The sequence below is a fragment of the Mirounga leonina genome, unplaced genomic scaffold, assembly GCF_011800145.1.
Source record: "Mirounga leonina isolate KUSES-001 unplaced genomic scaffold, KU_Mleo_1.0 Mir_197, whole genome shotgun sequence".
Classification (NCBI taxonomy): Eukaryota; Metazoa; Chordata; class Mammalia; order Carnivora; family Phocidae; genus Mirounga; species Mirounga leonina.
In genome coordinates this window covers 5,757,972-5,774,625 of record NW_023270494.1, presented here as the reverse complement: position 1 = coordinate 5,774,625, position 16,654 = coordinate 5,757,972, and the positions used below count along the sequence as shown (strand labels likewise).

General features: G+C 62.7%; 2 protein-coding genes across 16 annotated transcripts in view; one reads left to right on the top strand and one right to left on the bottom strand.

Annotated features, from left to right (window-relative positions):
* The window catches only part of TMEM94 (transmembrane protein 94), a 35,185-nt gene extending 32,814 nt beyond the window's left edge, over window positions 1–2,371 (top strand). For 9 of the 12 annotated variants that reach the window (XM_035026033.1, XM_035026032.1, XM_035026030.1 and 6 more), the window contains 5 exons: window positions 134–282; window positions 372–466; window positions 552–645; window positions 828–998; window positions 1,178–2,371. In XM_035026033.1, coding sequence (XP_034881924.1) covers window positions 134–282; window positions 372–466; window positions 552–645; window positions 828–998; window positions 1,178–1,250 — 582 coding nt within the window. In that variant the 3' untranslated portion in view covers window positions 1,251–2,371. Of the gene's footprint in view, window positions 1–133; window positions 283–371; window positions 467–551; window positions 646–827; window positions 999–1,177 lie in introns of those variants that run through there. The other 3 variants (XM_035026036.1, XR_004683063.1, XR_004683062.1) reach the window with 3 other exon arrangements.
* Window positions 2,183–16,302, bottom strand: CASKIN2 (CASK interacting protein 2). 4 transcript variants are annotated; one of them, XM_035026039.1, is made up of 20 exons: window positions 16,182–16,302; window positions 14,493–14,994; window positions 10,073–10,124; window positions 9,449–9,546; window positions 8,893–9,038; window positions 8,693–8,788; window positions 8,474–8,604; window positions 8,186–8,294; window positions 7,728–7,836; window positions 7,399–7,493; window positions 6,704–6,965; window positions 6,460–6,581; window positions 6,299–6,359; window positions 6,132–6,223; window positions 5,849–5,959; window positions 5,669–5,770; window positions 5,419–5,557; window positions 3,773–5,254; window positions 3,460–3,682; window positions 2,183–3,079 (listed from the first exon to the last, which is right to left on the bottom strand). In XM_035026039.1, exons 2-20 carry the CDS (start codon window positions 14,584–14,586, stop codon window positions 2,989–2,991), a joined length of 3,615 nt encoding a protein of 1,204 aa, XP_034881930.1. In that variant the 5' UTR covers window positions 14,587–14,994; window positions 16,182–16,302; the 3' UTR covers window positions 2,183–2,988. The 4 variants fall into 4 exon arrangements, with proteins under 4 accessions (XP_034881930.1, XP_034881929.1, XP_034881931.1 ...); XM_035026038.1 differs by lacking the exon at window positions 16,182–16,302 and having other exon boundaries at window positions 14,493–15,060; XM_035026040.1 differs by lacking the exon at window positions 16,182–16,302 and having other exon boundaries at window positions 6,460–6,578; window positions 14,493–15,060.
* Window positions 16,303–16,654: the final 352 nt, after the last annotated feature.

Genomic DNA, 16,654 nt, shown 5'->3' with positions numbered 1-16,654 from the left:
GAGGGGAGGTGGTGGCACAGAGCTGGGAAGGATCTTCTTCCCCCGGGGCCTGCCCGGTTCCTGCAGGGCCTGCTGAGCCCGGGGCCAGAGGGGTCGCTGCCCCGGGAGTGACGGGCTGCTCCTCTTTCTGCAGACCCAGCACTACTTCCTGTTCTGCTTCTTGCTCAAATTCAGCCTCACCATCAGCTCGTGCCTCGTCTGCTTTGGCTTTACGCTGCAGAGCTTCTGTGACAGCTCCCGGGCCCGCAGCCTCACCAACTGCTCCTCCATCATGCTGCGCAGGTGGGTCCTGACCTCGCGCCCCCCCCCCGGCCCCCCGCCCGCTTTCCCAGGGCCCAGCGGGGGGCTGAGTCCACCCCTTACTCTGACAGTCATGCCGACACCGCTCCAGCCTGGTTTGGCGACTTCGCCAACGGGCTCCTGACGGCTCAGAAGCTCACCGCTGCCCTGATCGTCCTGCACACAGGTGAGGGGCTCCCCGGGAGGGGCCAGTGGGGGCTGTGGATAGGGGGATGTCTGACGCCGCCCCCCCCCGACCCTGTTTTCTCCAGTCTTCATTTCTATCACCCACGTGCATCGCACCAAGCCCCTGTGGCGAAAGAGCCCCTTGACAAACCTCTGGTGGGCCGTGACCGTGGCCGTGGTGTGAGTATCTGCCGATGGATGGGTGGGGGTGGGGGGGTAGGAGCAGGACTTCAAACCAGTCCTGCTTCAGGGAGTTGAGCCAGAGGTCAGATGCTGCCCTCCTTGAGCTACTCGTACTGAGAAAGGCAGGGAAGGAAGCAAGAAGGCCCAGGGTCATGCAGGGCTGTCACCTCTCCCTGCAGCCTGCTGGGGCAGGTGGTCCAGACGGCAGTGGACCTGCAGCTGTGGACGCACAGGGACAGCCGTGTCCACTTTGGCCTGGAGGACGTGCCTCTGCTGACATGGCTCCTGGGCTGCCTCTCCCTGGTGCTTGTGGTGGTCACCAACGAGATCGTGAAGCTGCATGAGATTCGGTGAGCCGCCAACACGGCGCGCCCTCTGGGCTCAGGCTCGATCCCTAGGCCCGTAACCTCCTGGGCACAGCTCCCCGGCTTGTCCCCACTGCCTGGACTTCCCTCCTCCTCTGGGGTCCTGCCCTGTCCCCAGTCTGGGCTTCTGCTCTAACCTGAGCTCTCATTTCCTGCCCCACCAGGGTCCGGGTTCGCTACCAGAAGCGGCAGAAACTGCAGTTTGAAACGAAACTGGGCATGAACTCCCCCTTCTGAGCCATTGGCCACAGTGGTTCTCGTTGCCCAGGTGCCGGGGCTAAAGCCAGACCAGTTTCTGAGTCTGGGGGGTTGGTATCGTGAATGTTTCAGGGTTTCCTCTCGCGGCCTGTGTCACGGGAGGCCCAGCTCCTCGTCCGACCCATCTGTCGTCCTGATCCCCAGGGCTTACTGTGGAGGAGCTGGTGAGCCGTGGCCTCAGCATCAGGACAGTCTGGTCTTGAATGTATGACCTAGTGCACTTAGCAGAGGGGCCCTTAGCTTCCTCCGCCTGCGGGCTGCCTCCTTTAGGGTCTCTTAGCCCAGGGCCCTCTGCTCTTGGGTCTCCGGGCAGAGCCATGAACCTGGTGGGGCCAGGACCTCAGTGGCAGCAGCCGTGGGGGGTTCAGACAGGCTACCGTGAAAGGGAGCAGTGCTGGTGCATCCTCCCTGCACCCCACCTGTCTTCCTGGGGTGGGGGCCTGGAGGTGGTCGAGTACTCCCCCTCCCTCCCTCTGTGGGGGAGCCTCACACTCAGTCCCGAAGATGAAGACCCCCTGCCTTGCCCTGGTTACCTCTTCCTGTGCCCGCCTTCAAGCTGGCCTGGAGCGCCAGTCCTGGGGATATGGCCCAGGGCTCCTTTGGCCCCCTGCCCTAGTTCTCCTGTGAGAATATTTTTACTGGTGTATATTTTTTACTGGAAATGAGCCTTTTAGGAATGAATGTAGACTGGTTTGTATTAAAACTTGTAAACTGCTTAAGAAAAATCCGTGGCTGGTCCATGAGGCAGCCACTCAGGGGCCCACCCAAGGCTTTGGCCGGTGAGGGAGCCCCGAAGGGGAGGGGAGGGCCCGAGCCTTGTTCCTTCCCCACTGGCAGGAGTCCTCGGGTCTGGCCCAGGCGAGAACCCTGGGCTCAGAGGTCCGTGGCACAGATCCAAACACACAGCCCGATCACGTGGAATGACACTTTCATTGGGGTTAGTTAGGATAAGAGGTTAATGGTTACAGAGCCGGGGCCCGGGCCACCCAGATCAGCCTTCCAGCCCCGAGGCGAATCATGCGCACTCGTGCCGTGGTCTAAAGCCTCTTCCCCCGTGTCCTCTCAGGCAGTTATAGATAGAATAAATTCCATTTAAAATATATGCATTTCTCTCTCCTTAAAAAATAACATTTACAGTTGAAAAAGTTTGGACTTTGGGGATCTGTTGCTCCCACTGGCCCTACCCCTGCCAGTTTTGCCTCACTGCGGGCAGGAGCAGGGGCGGGCAGGGGCGAGCAGGGGCCCACCGCCGCCAAGAGCAAGCCCCTGGCCGCTTAGTTATATGTCCTGTGTACACCTGTGTGGACCCGGTCAGACACACAGCCTTCTCCAGCCTCCGCGTGTGCCCGGACAGCAGGGCAGGTGTCAAGAGGTCCTTGGCACAGGGACTGGAGCCCCTGGAGGTGGGGGAGGGCAGAGGGAGCACCCCAGAAGCCACCTCTTTCTCTCCAGGGAGGAAGCTCTTGCCAGGGTCCCTGTCCACGGGGCAGGGCTGACTGGTCAGGTTACACACCGGGAGGGGGCTCTGCTGAGATGTCAGCTTCTGACAAGTCCCCTCAGCCTCCCGTGGAGACGGCCCCCCAGCGCTGCAGCGCCGACAGCCGCTGGCCTGGAGTGGCAGGACGGCCCCCGCCTGGGCAGGCACGCTTCTGCGCGGGGGCAAAGGCCGCAGACACTGCAGGTCATGATGGGCGCTGCTGAAGGCCACCAGAGGCTCTCAGTCTAGCATGGCATCTAGCTGGTCAGCCAGGGCGTCAAACATGGTGCTGATGTCATCCAGAATGTGCTTGGTGGAGGTGCCGGGAGGGCTGCAAGGACCGGGTCCGATCAGAAAGTGGGCCGTGGGTGGGCCAGGGGCTGTGCCTGAATGCCTGGCCGGTGCCAAACACTCTGTGTGCATCTTAACTTCTCCCTTACGTGAGGGCGCTAGGGCTCAGGAGGAAGTGATGTGCTCAAGCTCCCATGCCTCTAAGTGGCAGCCACCAGGATTCCCCACAGGTCAGATCTGGGTGACTTCAGAACCTGGGCTCCTCCCATTCCCATGAGGGTCACCCCACTCTAAGGATCTGTCTGCTCCCCTCCCCCACCAACATGCCCAGGACCCTGGGGAAGAGGAGTTAGAGGAGCTGTTCCTCCACTGCAGCCCTCTCCCTCCGCACCCGCCCGCCCAGCACCCAGCACCCCTCACCCCTCTCGCTCCTCAGTGCCAATGCTCTTCTCTGCGGCCCTTAACGCAGCTGCCAAGGATGAGCTGGTCTGTTCCAGCCTCTGCTGGGCCCGGCCAGAGCCCACGGCCCCAGCGCTCTCTGGCCTCGGAGGAGGCACGGGGCGGGGGCCGAGCCGGGGAGCCAGCTTAGGGCCAGAAAATGCCAGCTGGGTGCAGGCCACAGACACAGGCTTGGGGGCCGTTCCTGCAGAGGCAAAAAGGTTGGCTGTGACTCAGATGGCTGGACACAACCCTTGCACACGACGCCCCCCCCCCCGCGGGCCCTGCCTCATACCTGCACCCGGCACCTTGATGAGGGCAGCAGGGGAAGCAGGGGGCTCCGTCTCCCCAGGCCGCCGACTGCCTGCACTGTTTTCCAGAGCAGGCCCAGGGCCGGGGGGTGCGGGGGGCGCAGGGGGCTGGGCTGGGGGGCTGGGAGAAAGAGGGGCCAGAGCTCCCTGAGTTGGAAGGCTGCTAGGGTCAGGCTGGGGAGGGATGGGAGCAGCTGAGGAGGGCTCGCTGGGGGTCTGCGAGGGCAGGGGGGCGGAGGGGCTGGGTGCGGCGCTGGCCACTCCAAAGGCCAGAAGTGCCGTCTGCAGCGGCTCTCTCTCCCGGCATTTGGGCCTCCGCTTAACAGTGTCTGACTCGGTGAGGTTGAAATCCAGGCCAGCGGGCACAGGCGCCTCCCGGGGTGGGGGGCCCACTGGCTTCGGCCGCTGTTTGATGGTCAGGTTCCCCTCCTCCGCAAATGGGAGCCCCTCCCCTGAGCTGCCCCGAGATGGGGGCGTCCCCTCCGGCCCTGGTTCCTCCTCCTCTGTGTCCGACGCGGGGCCAGCCGGGGCAGGCGGGCCGGGGGGCTCCGAGGGGCCAGTTGGTTCACTCAGTGTTCGCCTTCGGGGCACAGAGGCCCCCTCCTTAGGCCCCGGGCTTCCATCTATAGGAGGTGGCTCCGTGGTGGGGCCAGAGACGGAGCTGAGGCGTTTAGGAGGTGGGGGTGGCGGGCCTTTGCGTCGGGCACGAAGGGCAAAGGACTGGCTGCGGGGAGCCCCTCGAGCTGGGGTTGGGCTAGGGCTGGTCCGCGCTAGGGCACTGCGTCCCGGCCGCCGGGTGAGGGTGGCATAGCTGCCCAAGGCACTGCCCACCGGCCCTTCAGCCTCCCCCTCTGCTTCCCCCTCAGCAGGGCCGGGGCGGCTCAGGCTGTGGGACCGGCGCTTGGGCCGAGGCGGGTCCGGAGGAGTGGCAGGGGGACCAGCCAAGTAGGAGAAGGCACGAGGTGCGCCAGGAGGTGGCCCTGGGGCTGGGCTGGAGGGTGAGCCCTGGGGATACATAAACACATAAGGGGGGGGCCCTTGGCCAGGAAGTGGGGAACAAAGCTTAGGGGGTCGCTCTGTGCCCTCTGGAAGGTTCCTCTCCTGTGGGGTGCTGGAGTCTCCTCCACTGGGCTGGGGGGCAGGCTGTTCCTGTGAATGACCCGACCCTCGTGAGCGTGCCCCAATGCTCTCCTGGCTGGGGGAGCGGGCAGGGGGCAGGGGGAGGGGCTCAGGGCCGCCCCCCACCATGGCTGCCTGTAGCTCTGGGCTTAGCTCGCTGCCCTGAAAGGTGAGGAGGCGTGGGCCAGTGGCAGCCGGACCGTCCCCATTCTCCAGCCCCTCGATAGCCATCAGCTCTGGGCCTCTGGCTAGCCGGCGGCCGCCTTCCACTGGGGCCTCCCCCTGCAGTAGGCCCCGCCGGAGCTCGGCCAGCCGCTTCACTCCCAGCATAAGCTTCTTCTGATGACCTGAGAGGGGATGGGTAGAGGCCACAGGGTCAGCTGGGGCTGCAAAGGCCCACCCCAGTCCCTCCTGGACCCTATTCTCCCCGCTGGGCTTGAACCCTGAAACGTTTTAGAGCCCCTTGGAGGCATGTGGGGGCCCGGCCAGGAGGCCCCAGGGCAGTCCTCACCGAGTTTGTTGACCCCGATCTCCTGCAGCTCCTCCCAGGTGAGGTCGGCCACCAGCCCCATGGAGTCATAGCCGCTGCTCACCAGCTGCTTGTGGTACTGCGGCAGCCCCAGCGCACACAGCCACTCGCGCAGATCCACCTGCAAAAGCAGCCCATGGGAGCTGGCTCCTGGGCTGGCCTCGGCGCCCCAGCCAGGAAGGGCCAGCACGGCGCGGCTGAGTGGGGGAGCCAGTGCCGGCCACCTGCTTACCGGGATGTAGTTGGGCAGCCACTCGGCGATGCTGAGCTGAGCAATCTCTGAGGCAATCTTCTTCCTGTGCCCAGGCTTGGTCACGCCGATGGCCGTCAGGTCCTGCCACACAGACTCGCGCCATCAGGCCCCCTCCGGCGCCCACCGGGCCCTCCGCTGCCCCCCGGCCGTGGCCCCTACCTCGGGAGTCATACGGCTGATGGTTGGCACGTCGTAGCCGGCCTGCAGAAAGTGGGCGGTGTAGCCTTCCAGCTGGAACTCACTCAGCCAGTTATGAATGGCCTGAGCATCCTGCAGTATGGGGGCAGGGGCTGATGTTAACAGCGGCGCCTACTGAGGAGAGCCGAGGCCGTAGCCCGGCCATCTGCCCCAGCCTCCCCTAGGCGCCTGGCCTGAGCGGGGGCCCATCCCACACCACCGCACCCCTGGGGCCCACAGCCCGCTTCCCAGTGGGGGGTCACACCTTCCCCTCCAGCAGCTGCTCCGGCCTCACATCCTGCATAAAGAGCTGTTCCCCGGAACGGTAGTTGACCAGAGGGCGGTGGCTCAGGTTGTCTTCAGGAGGGAGAGGTAGAATCAGGTGCGACATGCTGGAGGGGTGCCCACCCGGGTACCATTCACCCTTCCTACCTGCCAGGGGTGGGGGGTGCAGTCCTGGCAGCGCCTGGTCCTCTCCAGGGGACGGCAGTGGCTAGAGACCGGGAAGAGGCTACTCAGCATGTGGGGAGCTGACGGCAGGATGGAGGGCCCTGTCCTGGTCCCAGCGCCCCCTCCCTCCTCCACCCTCCTACCTGGGCGTTCTCGATAAGAAGGCCAGTGCCATGGCCATTGGTGCCCTCGGAACTCTGCCCGCTGCCGGCACTGCGGATGCTGCCCACGCTGCCCTCGCTGCCCACACTATTCCTGTCACCTGCTGCAGGGCCACAAGCAAAGGGGTTAGAGCCCCAGCTGGCCCTGCCAACAGCTGACTGGCAGCTTGCCGAGGTCAGACGCCCACCCTGGTGCCCAGCACCGCCCTCTGGGAGGATGCAGCACCTGGGCTGTCTGGGCTGAGGCCCACCCGAGGGAGCTGGCCACAGGTCAAAGGGTGTAGGGGGTCCTCAGCAGGGGGCTGTGGCGTCCGGGAGAAGCCTGGACGCAGGAGCGTGGGGGCCGACGGGAGGCGGGGCGCAAGGACGCCCACCCGCTTGCTGACCACCTCCACGATGCCTGGGGGGAAGTAGCCCACACGGTCCGTGCCCCTCTGGCTCTCGTGGATGTGGCCCTTCCAGCGGCCGTCGGGATGCTGCTCCAGCACCTGTGGGGCGTTGGAGGGCGATGACAGCGATTATGTCCTGCACCCGCCAAGGGCAGGCAGCCAGCCCTACGGCCCCAGCCCGGCTCCTCCTCTCCCCACAAGAAGCTGATGCCCGAGTACACCCACAGCTCTGCACCTCCTGCCAGCATCCAGCCCGATCCTCTGTGTCAAGAGTCCCGGAGTCAGCCCGGGTTCAAATCCCAACGCCGCTGCTCGCCGTGGGGTCTCGGGCAAACCACTTTAATTTCTCTAAGACTCAATTTTGTCCTCTCCAGAAAGGAAATGGTTAAACAGGACCTACCTTACCCGGATGGGGAGAAATTCAATGAGACAGTGCACAGAAAGACCTTAGCACCGAGCCCGATCCACAGCAGGCGCCCGTGTGACAGCAATCATCGGTGCTAGCAAAGGAACGCCCGCACTGGGTCCTCACCGTGATGACATCCCCTGCCCGGACGTTGAGAGCAGTGGGATCGTGGAGGTTCCAGAAATCCTTGAGTGCTCGGACCTTCAGGATCCCCGAGGCCTCTAAGAGAAGAGGCAGGGCAGGCATCATCTGAGGGTCCTTAGGGCATCTTCCCGCCTGACCCGTCCCCTTCACAACCCTTCCCCCAGGTTCCTGTTGCAGCAGTCCCCTGACCAGCCCTCCATTTGGCAGTGTGACATCTTGCTCCTGGGACACTTCCTGCTTCACTTCGTAGTCCTCACTGGAGTGGCTCCGGACCCCGAGCCTGGGCCGGGTCTTCTCTCACACACACTCACCCCGCAGGAGCTGCTTGATTTCTCGGCTGGCCTGGGAGGTGGTGAACTGATTCACGATGTCCAGCGCTGTCTGGTTATATGTGTTCCGGATGTTCACGTCCACCCCGCCCTGGGTGCACAGGGCAGTGTGAGCAGGCACGAAGCGCTTTGCTTGCCATTTCCCCCAAGCCTCACCACTATCCAGGAGGCAAACAGTACCCACTATTTTCAGATCTTACAAATGAAGAAATGGAAGCTCAGAGACAGGATCGAGGATGAGCTCAAGGTCATTGAGCTGGCGTAAGGCAGAACAGGGGCTTGAACCAGGTCTGTCTGCTCTCCGGGCACAAGGCCGCGGCCCACCTAGACGCCACGTTGTTGGTGCAGACCCCCTCCCATGCTTCCCCAGCTGGTCTCGGACGCGGCACCCAGCGGGGGTTCCACACCCGTGTGTGGGGTGACCGGGCGCCCACACCCACCTCCAGAAGCAGCCGCACCACCTCCGTCTTGCCATACAGCGCAGCCTCGTGGAGCGCCGTGCCGGTCTTGGTCTGGCGGTTGATCTCGATCCCAGCTCTAAGGAGCTGCCTGCGGACGTGGCGGGGGGCAAGTCACAGGGGTGGTAGGGAGCAGGAGAGGAAGCAGATTGCCGGGGGGCTGGGAGAGTGACCCAGAACCAGGGTGAAGAGGGCCGCAGGGCAGGGCACCGAGGGGCCATCACCCATTCTGCAGGAAGGGGATGAGGAAGTGGGGGGGGCAGTGGTTACCTGATGACCTCTCTGTGGCCGTTCTTGGCAGCCAAGTGCAGGGGCGTGGTGTAGTTGGGGTCGCAGGGGTCCTTGGCCTCGCCCTCCAGCAGCGCCACACATAAGTGACTGTTCAGCAGCAGCTGGGCCACCTGCGGCAAGCAGCACCCAGGTAGGGCTTCCTCCTGAGAACCCTGACAGCCACCCAGGGCCCAGTACCCCAGGAGCTGCAGGCCTCACCTTGAGCCGCCCAAACTCGCAGGCCAGATCCAGGGGCGTCTTCTTCGCCTTGTTGACTAGGCAGGGATTGGACTGGTGCTGGAGGAGCATTTCTGACTGGGGTGGAGGAAGCTGAGTGAGGGCTCTGGCCCGGCCAGCCCCCCTCCTCCCGCCCCCCCGCCCCGCTCCAGCGCCCCTCGCGGGCACGCGGGCTCCCGTACCACTTCATAGTGTCCGTACTGGGCGGCCAGATGCAGCGGGATCTGTCCATCCAGCGAGGCGGCGTTGACGGCCGCAGAAGCACGCAGCAGCAACCTCACGGGCTCCAGCCGGCCCTGCCAGGCTGCGTAGTGCAGTGGGCGCATGCCTGCGGGGGTGGGGTGGGTCTGAGGAGGTCCTGGGATGCTATGGGGTCGGGGGAAGGAACTGAGCAGAGTCCGGAGGCCCCCCCCCAAGCTGGAAGGGGAGACAGACCCAAGGCAAGGGATGCTGGTTCGGTCAGGGAAATGTCCAGCCGTATGGGGCTGAAGTCGGAATCCCACCTGGCGTACCACGGGTGATCTGGTGGGACCTCCGGACAGGAAGGTAAGCTGAGCTTCCTCTTCTGGATAACGGGGTATTAGAACCACCCATCACCCCCAGAAGGCCGTGAAGATGAAAAAGGTAAGGCGTTTGCAAGCCAGAGAAACTATGCCAACATGTACTAGCATTGCTAGGATGTGGCAGGAGCAAACTCGCACGACAGGGGGTGGCGAGGGGGACACACTGGGGTCTCACCATTGCTGTCCTTGATGTCAACAGTGGCCTGGGCCTCCAGCAGCAAGGCTATGAGCTCCAGGCTGCCCCCCAAGGCGGCGTGATGAAGAGCAGAGAATCTGGTGTGGTGGGACACAAGGGAGGGGTGTCAACTGAGCAGTCCCCCAGCCCCCAAATCCTAGTCTTCCATACCAGACTCAACCCGGAGGCTGGCAGGGCTGAGTTCCTTGCCCACTGTGCCCTCGCTCCCCCACCCTGCCAGCCCTGCCGTGGGAGCGCAGAGCTGCCGGCCTACAGCATGAAAGGGCTCAGTGTCTGGGCTGAGAGGCCTGTTTGTCTGGCCTCCCCCGCCAGCCAGCCCAGGGGAGGGGGCCGTGGGAGCAGGAGCCCAAAGGCTCCTGCCCTCTGGGGAGAAAAGGGGGCCTATCAGGAATCTGACCCAGGAGGCCCCCCCGAGAGGCACCGGGGCTCCCTCCCCTCACTCGAGGATAGCTCCACAGGCAGGAGGGTGCGCACAGACAAGAGCTTCAGCGAACACAATTCAAGGGCCAAGTTTAAGAGGGGAAAGGACTTTAGGGCCCAGGTCTTTCCCCTTACCCCTCCCCCACCCCACAGCTCTCGAGAGGGATGTGGGCTCACACTCACCCATCAGCATCCTGGTAGTTGACATTGAGTCTCTTTGTGGAGCCGAGGAGCTCTGGGGGATCAGAGCAGAGGGCATCAGGACACTCTAGAATGATCTGCCCTTACCTGCATCCTAACCAGTTCTCCCTCCCCATGCTGCTCCCCAATCCCGCTGACCTCTTGGTGTGCAAGAAAGCACCTGCCCCATGGCCCTTTGGCTGTCCTGTCCCTATGGCTCCCCAGCCGGCCCACTGGCCCATCAGCTCCAGAGTGCCCAGTGCAGGGAGCTGCCCACAGAAGGAGCCTGGCTTCCCTGCGCCCCCAGCCCAGCTTGTTTATAGAGCCAAAGGGGGTGGGAAAGGGGGAGACTGGCATGCCGTGCCCTCAGTGGACAGGCCCACGAGCGCATGGTTAGCATTCCTGCCTGAGCAGACCAAGGCGAGTCTCATTGTCCCACTGGGCCAAGGGGGCTGGGAGAGAGGGGAGAGGGGCACTGGATGCCAGAGGGTAGCAGGGCAGATGCCAGGGCTGGACTCAAGCTCGGGGACATCCCTGAGTGGAGAACAGTGAAGAAGGTGGCATCGGATAGACCTGCACTGGGGTGTGTGATCCCGAGCAAGTCACTCAGCCTGTCAGGCTTAGTGTCCTCGTAAGATGGGTCAATCAGAGAACCTGCTCACCAGGCTTGCGAGGATAATGCCTGAGCCTTGTTGGCCCACCGCAGATGGGGGCCATCGCCCTTCGGCGCTCCTTACACGTTAGCCATTACTGTCCACGTGCCGTCCTCCAGCCAAATCGGTACAGTCCCCGCCCGTCCCCCCCCCCCCCAACTCCTGTCAGGGGAGTAACTGCTGATTCTGCACCCACAGGCTCCCAGCAGAGATGTCCACACCCCGGGCAGAGGGCTCTCTGCTGGGTGGCGGCCAGAGGAGCCAGGGGCCCGGGCAGGACGCTGGTCCATTCCCCTGTCAGGGAGGGAGAAAGGATTCAGGCAGGTGTGCTCTGGCCAGGGCACGGGAGGGGGTGGTCCCTGATGAGTGTTGGGAGAGGAAAAGGAATGTCTGTCACAGGCGGGCCCCTGCCTCCTGCTGGAACCCACCCCTGCTGGGAAGGAGGAGGCCTGGCTCAACCCAGGCTGGGCAGGGTGCCAAGCATGCTGGTCCAGGCCTGCCCTCCAGGCCCTGGTGGGCCCCTGAACACCCCAGCAAGACAGGGCCTCATTCCAACAGGGAGGGATCAGCTCGGGAGTGAGGCGCATGGGACGGGGAGAGAGGGGACAGCTACATTTAGGACTGAGCCGAATTACACTATACGCTACGCAGAAAAGGTAAATACAGAGCTGGCAGTGATGGAAGGGGTGAGGGGGTGGGGGCCGCTGGCGAGAAGCGGAGGCCCCCCGCCTTCCTCTAGCCCCCTCGGAAAGTCCTTGTCACACACAGCCAGTCAGGGCAACAGGAAGGAGAGGGGTTTTAGGAGCAGGAAGTGTGTGGTTCAAATTCTCCCCCTTACTGGCTGCATGACCTTGGGCAGCCATGGTACCTCCGCAAGCCTCACGGAAGACAGCGAGGTCAGCAGGAAGGAGAAAGTCCCTCCACCTGCCGCCAGGCCTGGCCAGCCCGGGATGCGGCAGCTCAGCGGTGAGATACAGTCCCTCCGGGGAGTGGCAGGACAATGTGACAGGAGGGACAGACAGGAACAGGGGCAGGGCCAGGCTGGGTGGCTCTGTTCTTTCCAGAACAATGGCCGGAAAGGCGGTGGGGGAGAGAGGCTCCCAGTGCCTGGGCTAGGGACCTTGGCTGGAGGGCGGAGGCTCCTGGCTCCTGGCAGTGGCTCTAGCCACTTCCCCTGCAGCGCAGCCTTCTTCCCGGCCTGGCTCTGGGGGTGGAAGGGTCGCTCCTGATTTAGGCTCAGGCAGAGGATGTGAGCTCATTGGGCCACCCTCAGCCCACTCCATTTCCTCTGGCCAGAGAAGGAGACAGTTCAGAAAAGGGAGCTGGGGAGGGAGGGAAGGCAGCAGCAAGGCCAGGGTAACGGCGCCCTTCTCCTCCCAGCCGCCTGCTCCCTCAAGAGGCCCGGGGTGGGCAGGGAATGCCGACCCCCCAGTGACCAGAGAGCAAATGGAGGGGGCTGAGGGAGCATCTCTCTTTAGCCAGCCAGAAGGCTCTAGCCACCCACCAGAAGGAAAAAGGGGAGCCCCTGACACCTCCCTTTCCATCAGTTTCCTTTGCCCTTCTGTGATATGGAGCAGGAGTTCCCAGCTTCCCTTCTGAGCCCTGCTTTAGAGTCACCTGGAGAACCTTCTGACTCGCAGGGTCTCAAGATCTCTGTGACGATTCTAATTCTGAAGGAGAACAGGGAATCTGCATTTTCAGAACAATCGCTAGGTAATTCTGATGGGCAGCCCAGTGTAGGAGCAGAGGGGAGAGGACAGGAACTCGATTCTGATCCACCAAATAATGGCTGTGTGACCTTGGGCAACTCGCTAATCCTCTCTGATGTCAATTTCCTTATCTGTAAAGTAGAGATTGAAACACCCATCTCACAGGGAATCGAGGGCTTAGACAATTTCATAAACTATAGGGTCTGCAAACATCACCTTGTGATCTCCACTTTATACCAGCTTTCCCAGCTTCTCAGAGGACTGGGAGGGGAGGCTCCGTGCCAGGGCTTCACAAGGAGTCCCAGGACCCTGTCACTCTGTGCCCGTGCCTACACAATGTACAAGTCCTCTTTGGGGCTGAGGGAAGGGATCTCTTCCCCCACAGACATTTCCCCTGGGGCACAGGGCACCTTCCAGAGCCTAGGAGCCTGGCTGTGAGGTTCCCGCCACCAGCCTCCAGATCCCACCCGCTAGCCCTCCTGAGGGCCTCATTTTGAGGCCCCAGAGCTGTGAGGCCAGCAGCAGCTCAACCAAGGCCCTACTGGGCAGGTCGCCAAAAACAACACAGAGGTGAGGGGAGGAAGGGGAGTGGCTCCCACTCTTGGGCCTCCAGGGCTCTCCCAGGACCTCTTTGGCACCTTTCTTCCATCGTGCTCACCCAGTATCCACTTCCCCAGGGCACAGAGACCACACCACCTGTCCTCCCCCCTCCCCCCAGCCAAGCTCCATCTCCCTATACCCTGGATCTCCTGCCCTGGTGTGCAGGCGGGTGCACACACATGTACACAACTCCCAGGTCCTTCAAATCCTTCCTTCTGGGACCCCAATTTCCAGGTGTGGGTGAGGATAATTAGATGTCTTCATGCAGTCTGGGGGGCCCCTTCCTGTGCACAGGGCCAAGGTGTGTCTTGAGGCTAGAGCCCCAGCACTCTGAGGGAACCCTCCCTCCCCCAGCCCCAGTCTGGTGGCAGGAGCTACCTCCTGCCCCTGCTGGTCTAGAAACTCAGGGGACAAGGACAGTGTCCTCCTGGGACAGCTCAGAGAACTCGCCTTGAAGCTCAGAGGTCGGGGGGATCTCACCACAGAGGTACCCAAGAGATGGGGTTCAGGTGTGGCTACCATGCATGGAGCCCCCACAACCCTGTCAAGACTGGAAACCCGGGTTTTGGAGAAACCTCTAGAAAGTCAGCTTTGGCCACACACCCCCAGGGGACACGGCAGATAAGTCAAGGGGAAGGGGCTTTAGCAAGCGCTGAGATAGTGATGAACTTTGCTTTAAGCAGTAGAGCTCTTTTTTTTTTTTAAGCTATGTTATGGGGGCACCTGGATGGCTCAGTCAGTTAAGCATCTGCCTTCAGCTCAGGTCACGATCCCAGGGTCCTGGGATCAAGCCCTGCATCGGGCTCCCTGCTCAGCAGGAAGCCTGCTTCTCCTTCTTCCCCCCGCCCACCCACCCCCCAATTGTGTTCCCTCTCTAGCTGTGTCTCTCTCTGTCAAATAAATAAATAAAATCTTTAAAAAAATAAAAATAAATAAATAAAAGTTATCCTTAACGGGCATCCCCATTAAGCTGCCATAAATGCAGATTTGCTGTTGTTGAATTAGGGGGATGGGGTTGGAACTCTAGCTGTTCAGTCTTTCCAAACCCCACTGCCAGAAATTTCCTGCCTCCAGAGAATACATTAGAAAAACCACCTGCTAAAGGCAACTCCACGAGGGCAGGAATTTCGGTCTGTTTTATTCCCTGCTGCCACATAATGGCCTGGTGCCTAGAACAAAGCCTGGCACACAGTAGGCACTCAAAAAACCTCTAATGAATATATTTCAACCCATTCACTTTACAGGTCAGGAAACTGAGGCCCAGAGAGGCTAAGTGATTTGCCTAAGGATACACAGCAAGGGGTGACCCAACTTCCTCTGTGGCTCTCCCACAGAGGCATTCCTTACAGGACAGTCCTCCCACCCCAAGTCCCCAGATCACAGTGACCCCCAAGCCTCTCTCTGTAGCCTGAGCACTCAGGGCAGGGTCTCAGCTAGACAGTCACCCCACCAAGCACTCACTTGTCTTTGCGGCCTTGACCTTAGCCACCAGTTTCTGCACACCAGTCACATCTCCATTCTTGACGGCAAGGATCAGGTCCTGTTCACGACCCATTCCGGTCCCTGGGCTGGGCTCTGGGATCAGGAGTCCAGGGCAGAGGCAGGAAAACTTTAGGTCTGAGCCAAGGCGTCAGGGTGCCATGCCTTGGCCCTTTGGAGGGCCAGGCGTCCTGGGGGAGCGTGGCTGGTGTCCCGAGCAGTGCGCTTCTTGTTAGGCACTGACGGGTACTCCCTCAAAGTGTTTCATGAGCAGCCACCACAAGCAGGCACACCGATCTCTGGGGGGGTGGAGGCCGCGTGGAAACCCGGACAGATATCTGCTTGCCGCGTCGGACGGCCCAGGGATGGGCTGGGACTGGGCACGCCAATCTTCCCGGCGTGGCTCAGGAGCACCAGTGCCCACCCAGAGCGCAGTCAGCATTCCCTCCGGCCTCGGCAGCAGCAGTGGACATGTCTCAGGGGTCTGGAAAACAGTGCAGTGCCTCTGCTGAAGGTGGGGCCAGGCCTGCAAGGGTCCCAGAAGCGGGGCTCAGAAGGGTAGGACAGGGCTTCCAGGGAGCCCCCAAACCACCCTAGCTGCCCTTCTGAGTCAAGGAAGGGCCAAGCCACTCAGAGCGGGAAGACAGCTGCCAGGCATGAGAGGAGTATTTGGGGGGAGGCAGTGACTTTCTGGGAGAGGGAGGCTGAGTCACTGAGGCCCCAGGGCACCTGGCAGCACCTCAACCTGGGGCAGGAGGGGCCCTGGCAGCACGACACACTGGGGCAGGCTGGGCCAGCAGCCTGTTCTCCACAGCCTGCGGCTCTGACACCCACAGACAACTGGTGGGCCAGGAGGTGGGGCCTGGAAGGGCCAGGCACAGCAGACAGGCAAGGGTCACTCCCTATGGAAGGTGCCTGCCCCTAGACTCCTCCCAATCTAAGCTTTACTATAATAGCTGGATGCCCTAGCCCCAGGCTCTTTACAAATTCAGAGGGTGGAGTGGGGAGCTTATAGCTCCCCATTTCTGGCAGGGGTCTGACTGCTGGACAGGGAGGCTTTACAGCACCTGTTGCTGACCCATGCTCACCCCTTGTGCGGGATGGGGAAGCAGCTGGGCAGAGAACAGAGACAAGAGCTGGGGCATGCTGGCAGATGGGGCTGCCCGGCCCCCCCCCAAGCCTGAACCCGAGGCCCGGGGCCCCGACTTCGCTGCAGAAAAGCTTACGTCAGTTCTCAGTGGCCAGGAATTTGTTGCCCAAGCCCTGTGGCATGAGACCCGTGCAGGCCTGGGGCCCTAGCTGGGGTCTCCTTACTCCTAGAACGTCCGAAGCCCAACCCAGAGGGCACTCCTGCTCTCGCCCGCAGCCGACACAGGAGGAGGACGCCCCTGGTAGTGCTTGGGGTCGGGCTGGCTCCCCCGCCCCCCGGAATGCCCGTCCAGCGCCGCGCAATCCCCCAACCCAGCCCAACCCAGGCCGACCCGGGGAACAAAGCGGCGGGAGCGACCGGGAGAGCCAAGCGCCGGAGGGATTGATGCGGGAGGACGGAACAGAGGCGCGAGGAGGACGGAAGGAGCAGAGAGACGAAGGCGCCCGCCGATCCCGAAAGAAAAGTTAGTTTGTGCCCGCCCTCAAAGGTGCTAACCCCCCGCGCAGGCCCCGCCGTCTCACCTCTCCCAGCTGCCCCGCCGGGGGTCTGGCTGGCCCTGCTCGGTCCCTGGCACTCTGGACGGTGGCTCCAACTGACCCCCTTACCCCCTTTCTCCTCCTTCTCCTTTTCCAAGACCGGCTCGGCGCCTCCCGCAGGAAATCCCGCCCCTCCCCCCTCCCTCCCGCCGGATCGGGAGCGGAGGGACCGTCCCGGCCGCGCAGTCGGGCTGTCAGTCAGCGCCTGCGGCCCCGCCCCCATCCGTACCAGACCCCGCCCCCCACCGCTTTCGTCCGGACCGGGCACGCTGGCTGGGTCCGCGCATGCGCCCAGGTGAAGCGGCGTGGTAGGGGCCAGAGTGCGCGCCCTGCATCCCGGTTGCGGAGCCGCCGCGACCCGGGGTCCTAGAGTTAAAACCCAAGGGCGAGATGCCCTGTTTATGACTGAGTGGGAGAGAAGACGTGATGTGAAGGGGTCTGGAAACCGAGACCTGGGG

What these genes read in the sequence shown, in the direction of transcription:
- CASKIN2 (XM_035026039.1), bottom strand. Translation starts at nt 14,586, where the DNA reads ATGGGTCGTGAACAGGACCTGATCCTTGCCGTCAAGAATGGAGATGTG. An exon ending in AGCAGCTGCTGGAGGGGAAG is followed by an intron (nt 5,960 to 6,131) that starts GTGTGACCCCCC and finishes CCCATACTGCAG; the next exon opens with GATGCTCAGGCCATTCATAA. An exon ending in GATCGGGGTCAACAAACTCG is followed by an intron (nt 5,255 to 5,418) that starts GTGAGGACTGCC and finishes ATCCCCTCTCAG; the next exon opens with GTCATCAGAAGAAGCTTATG.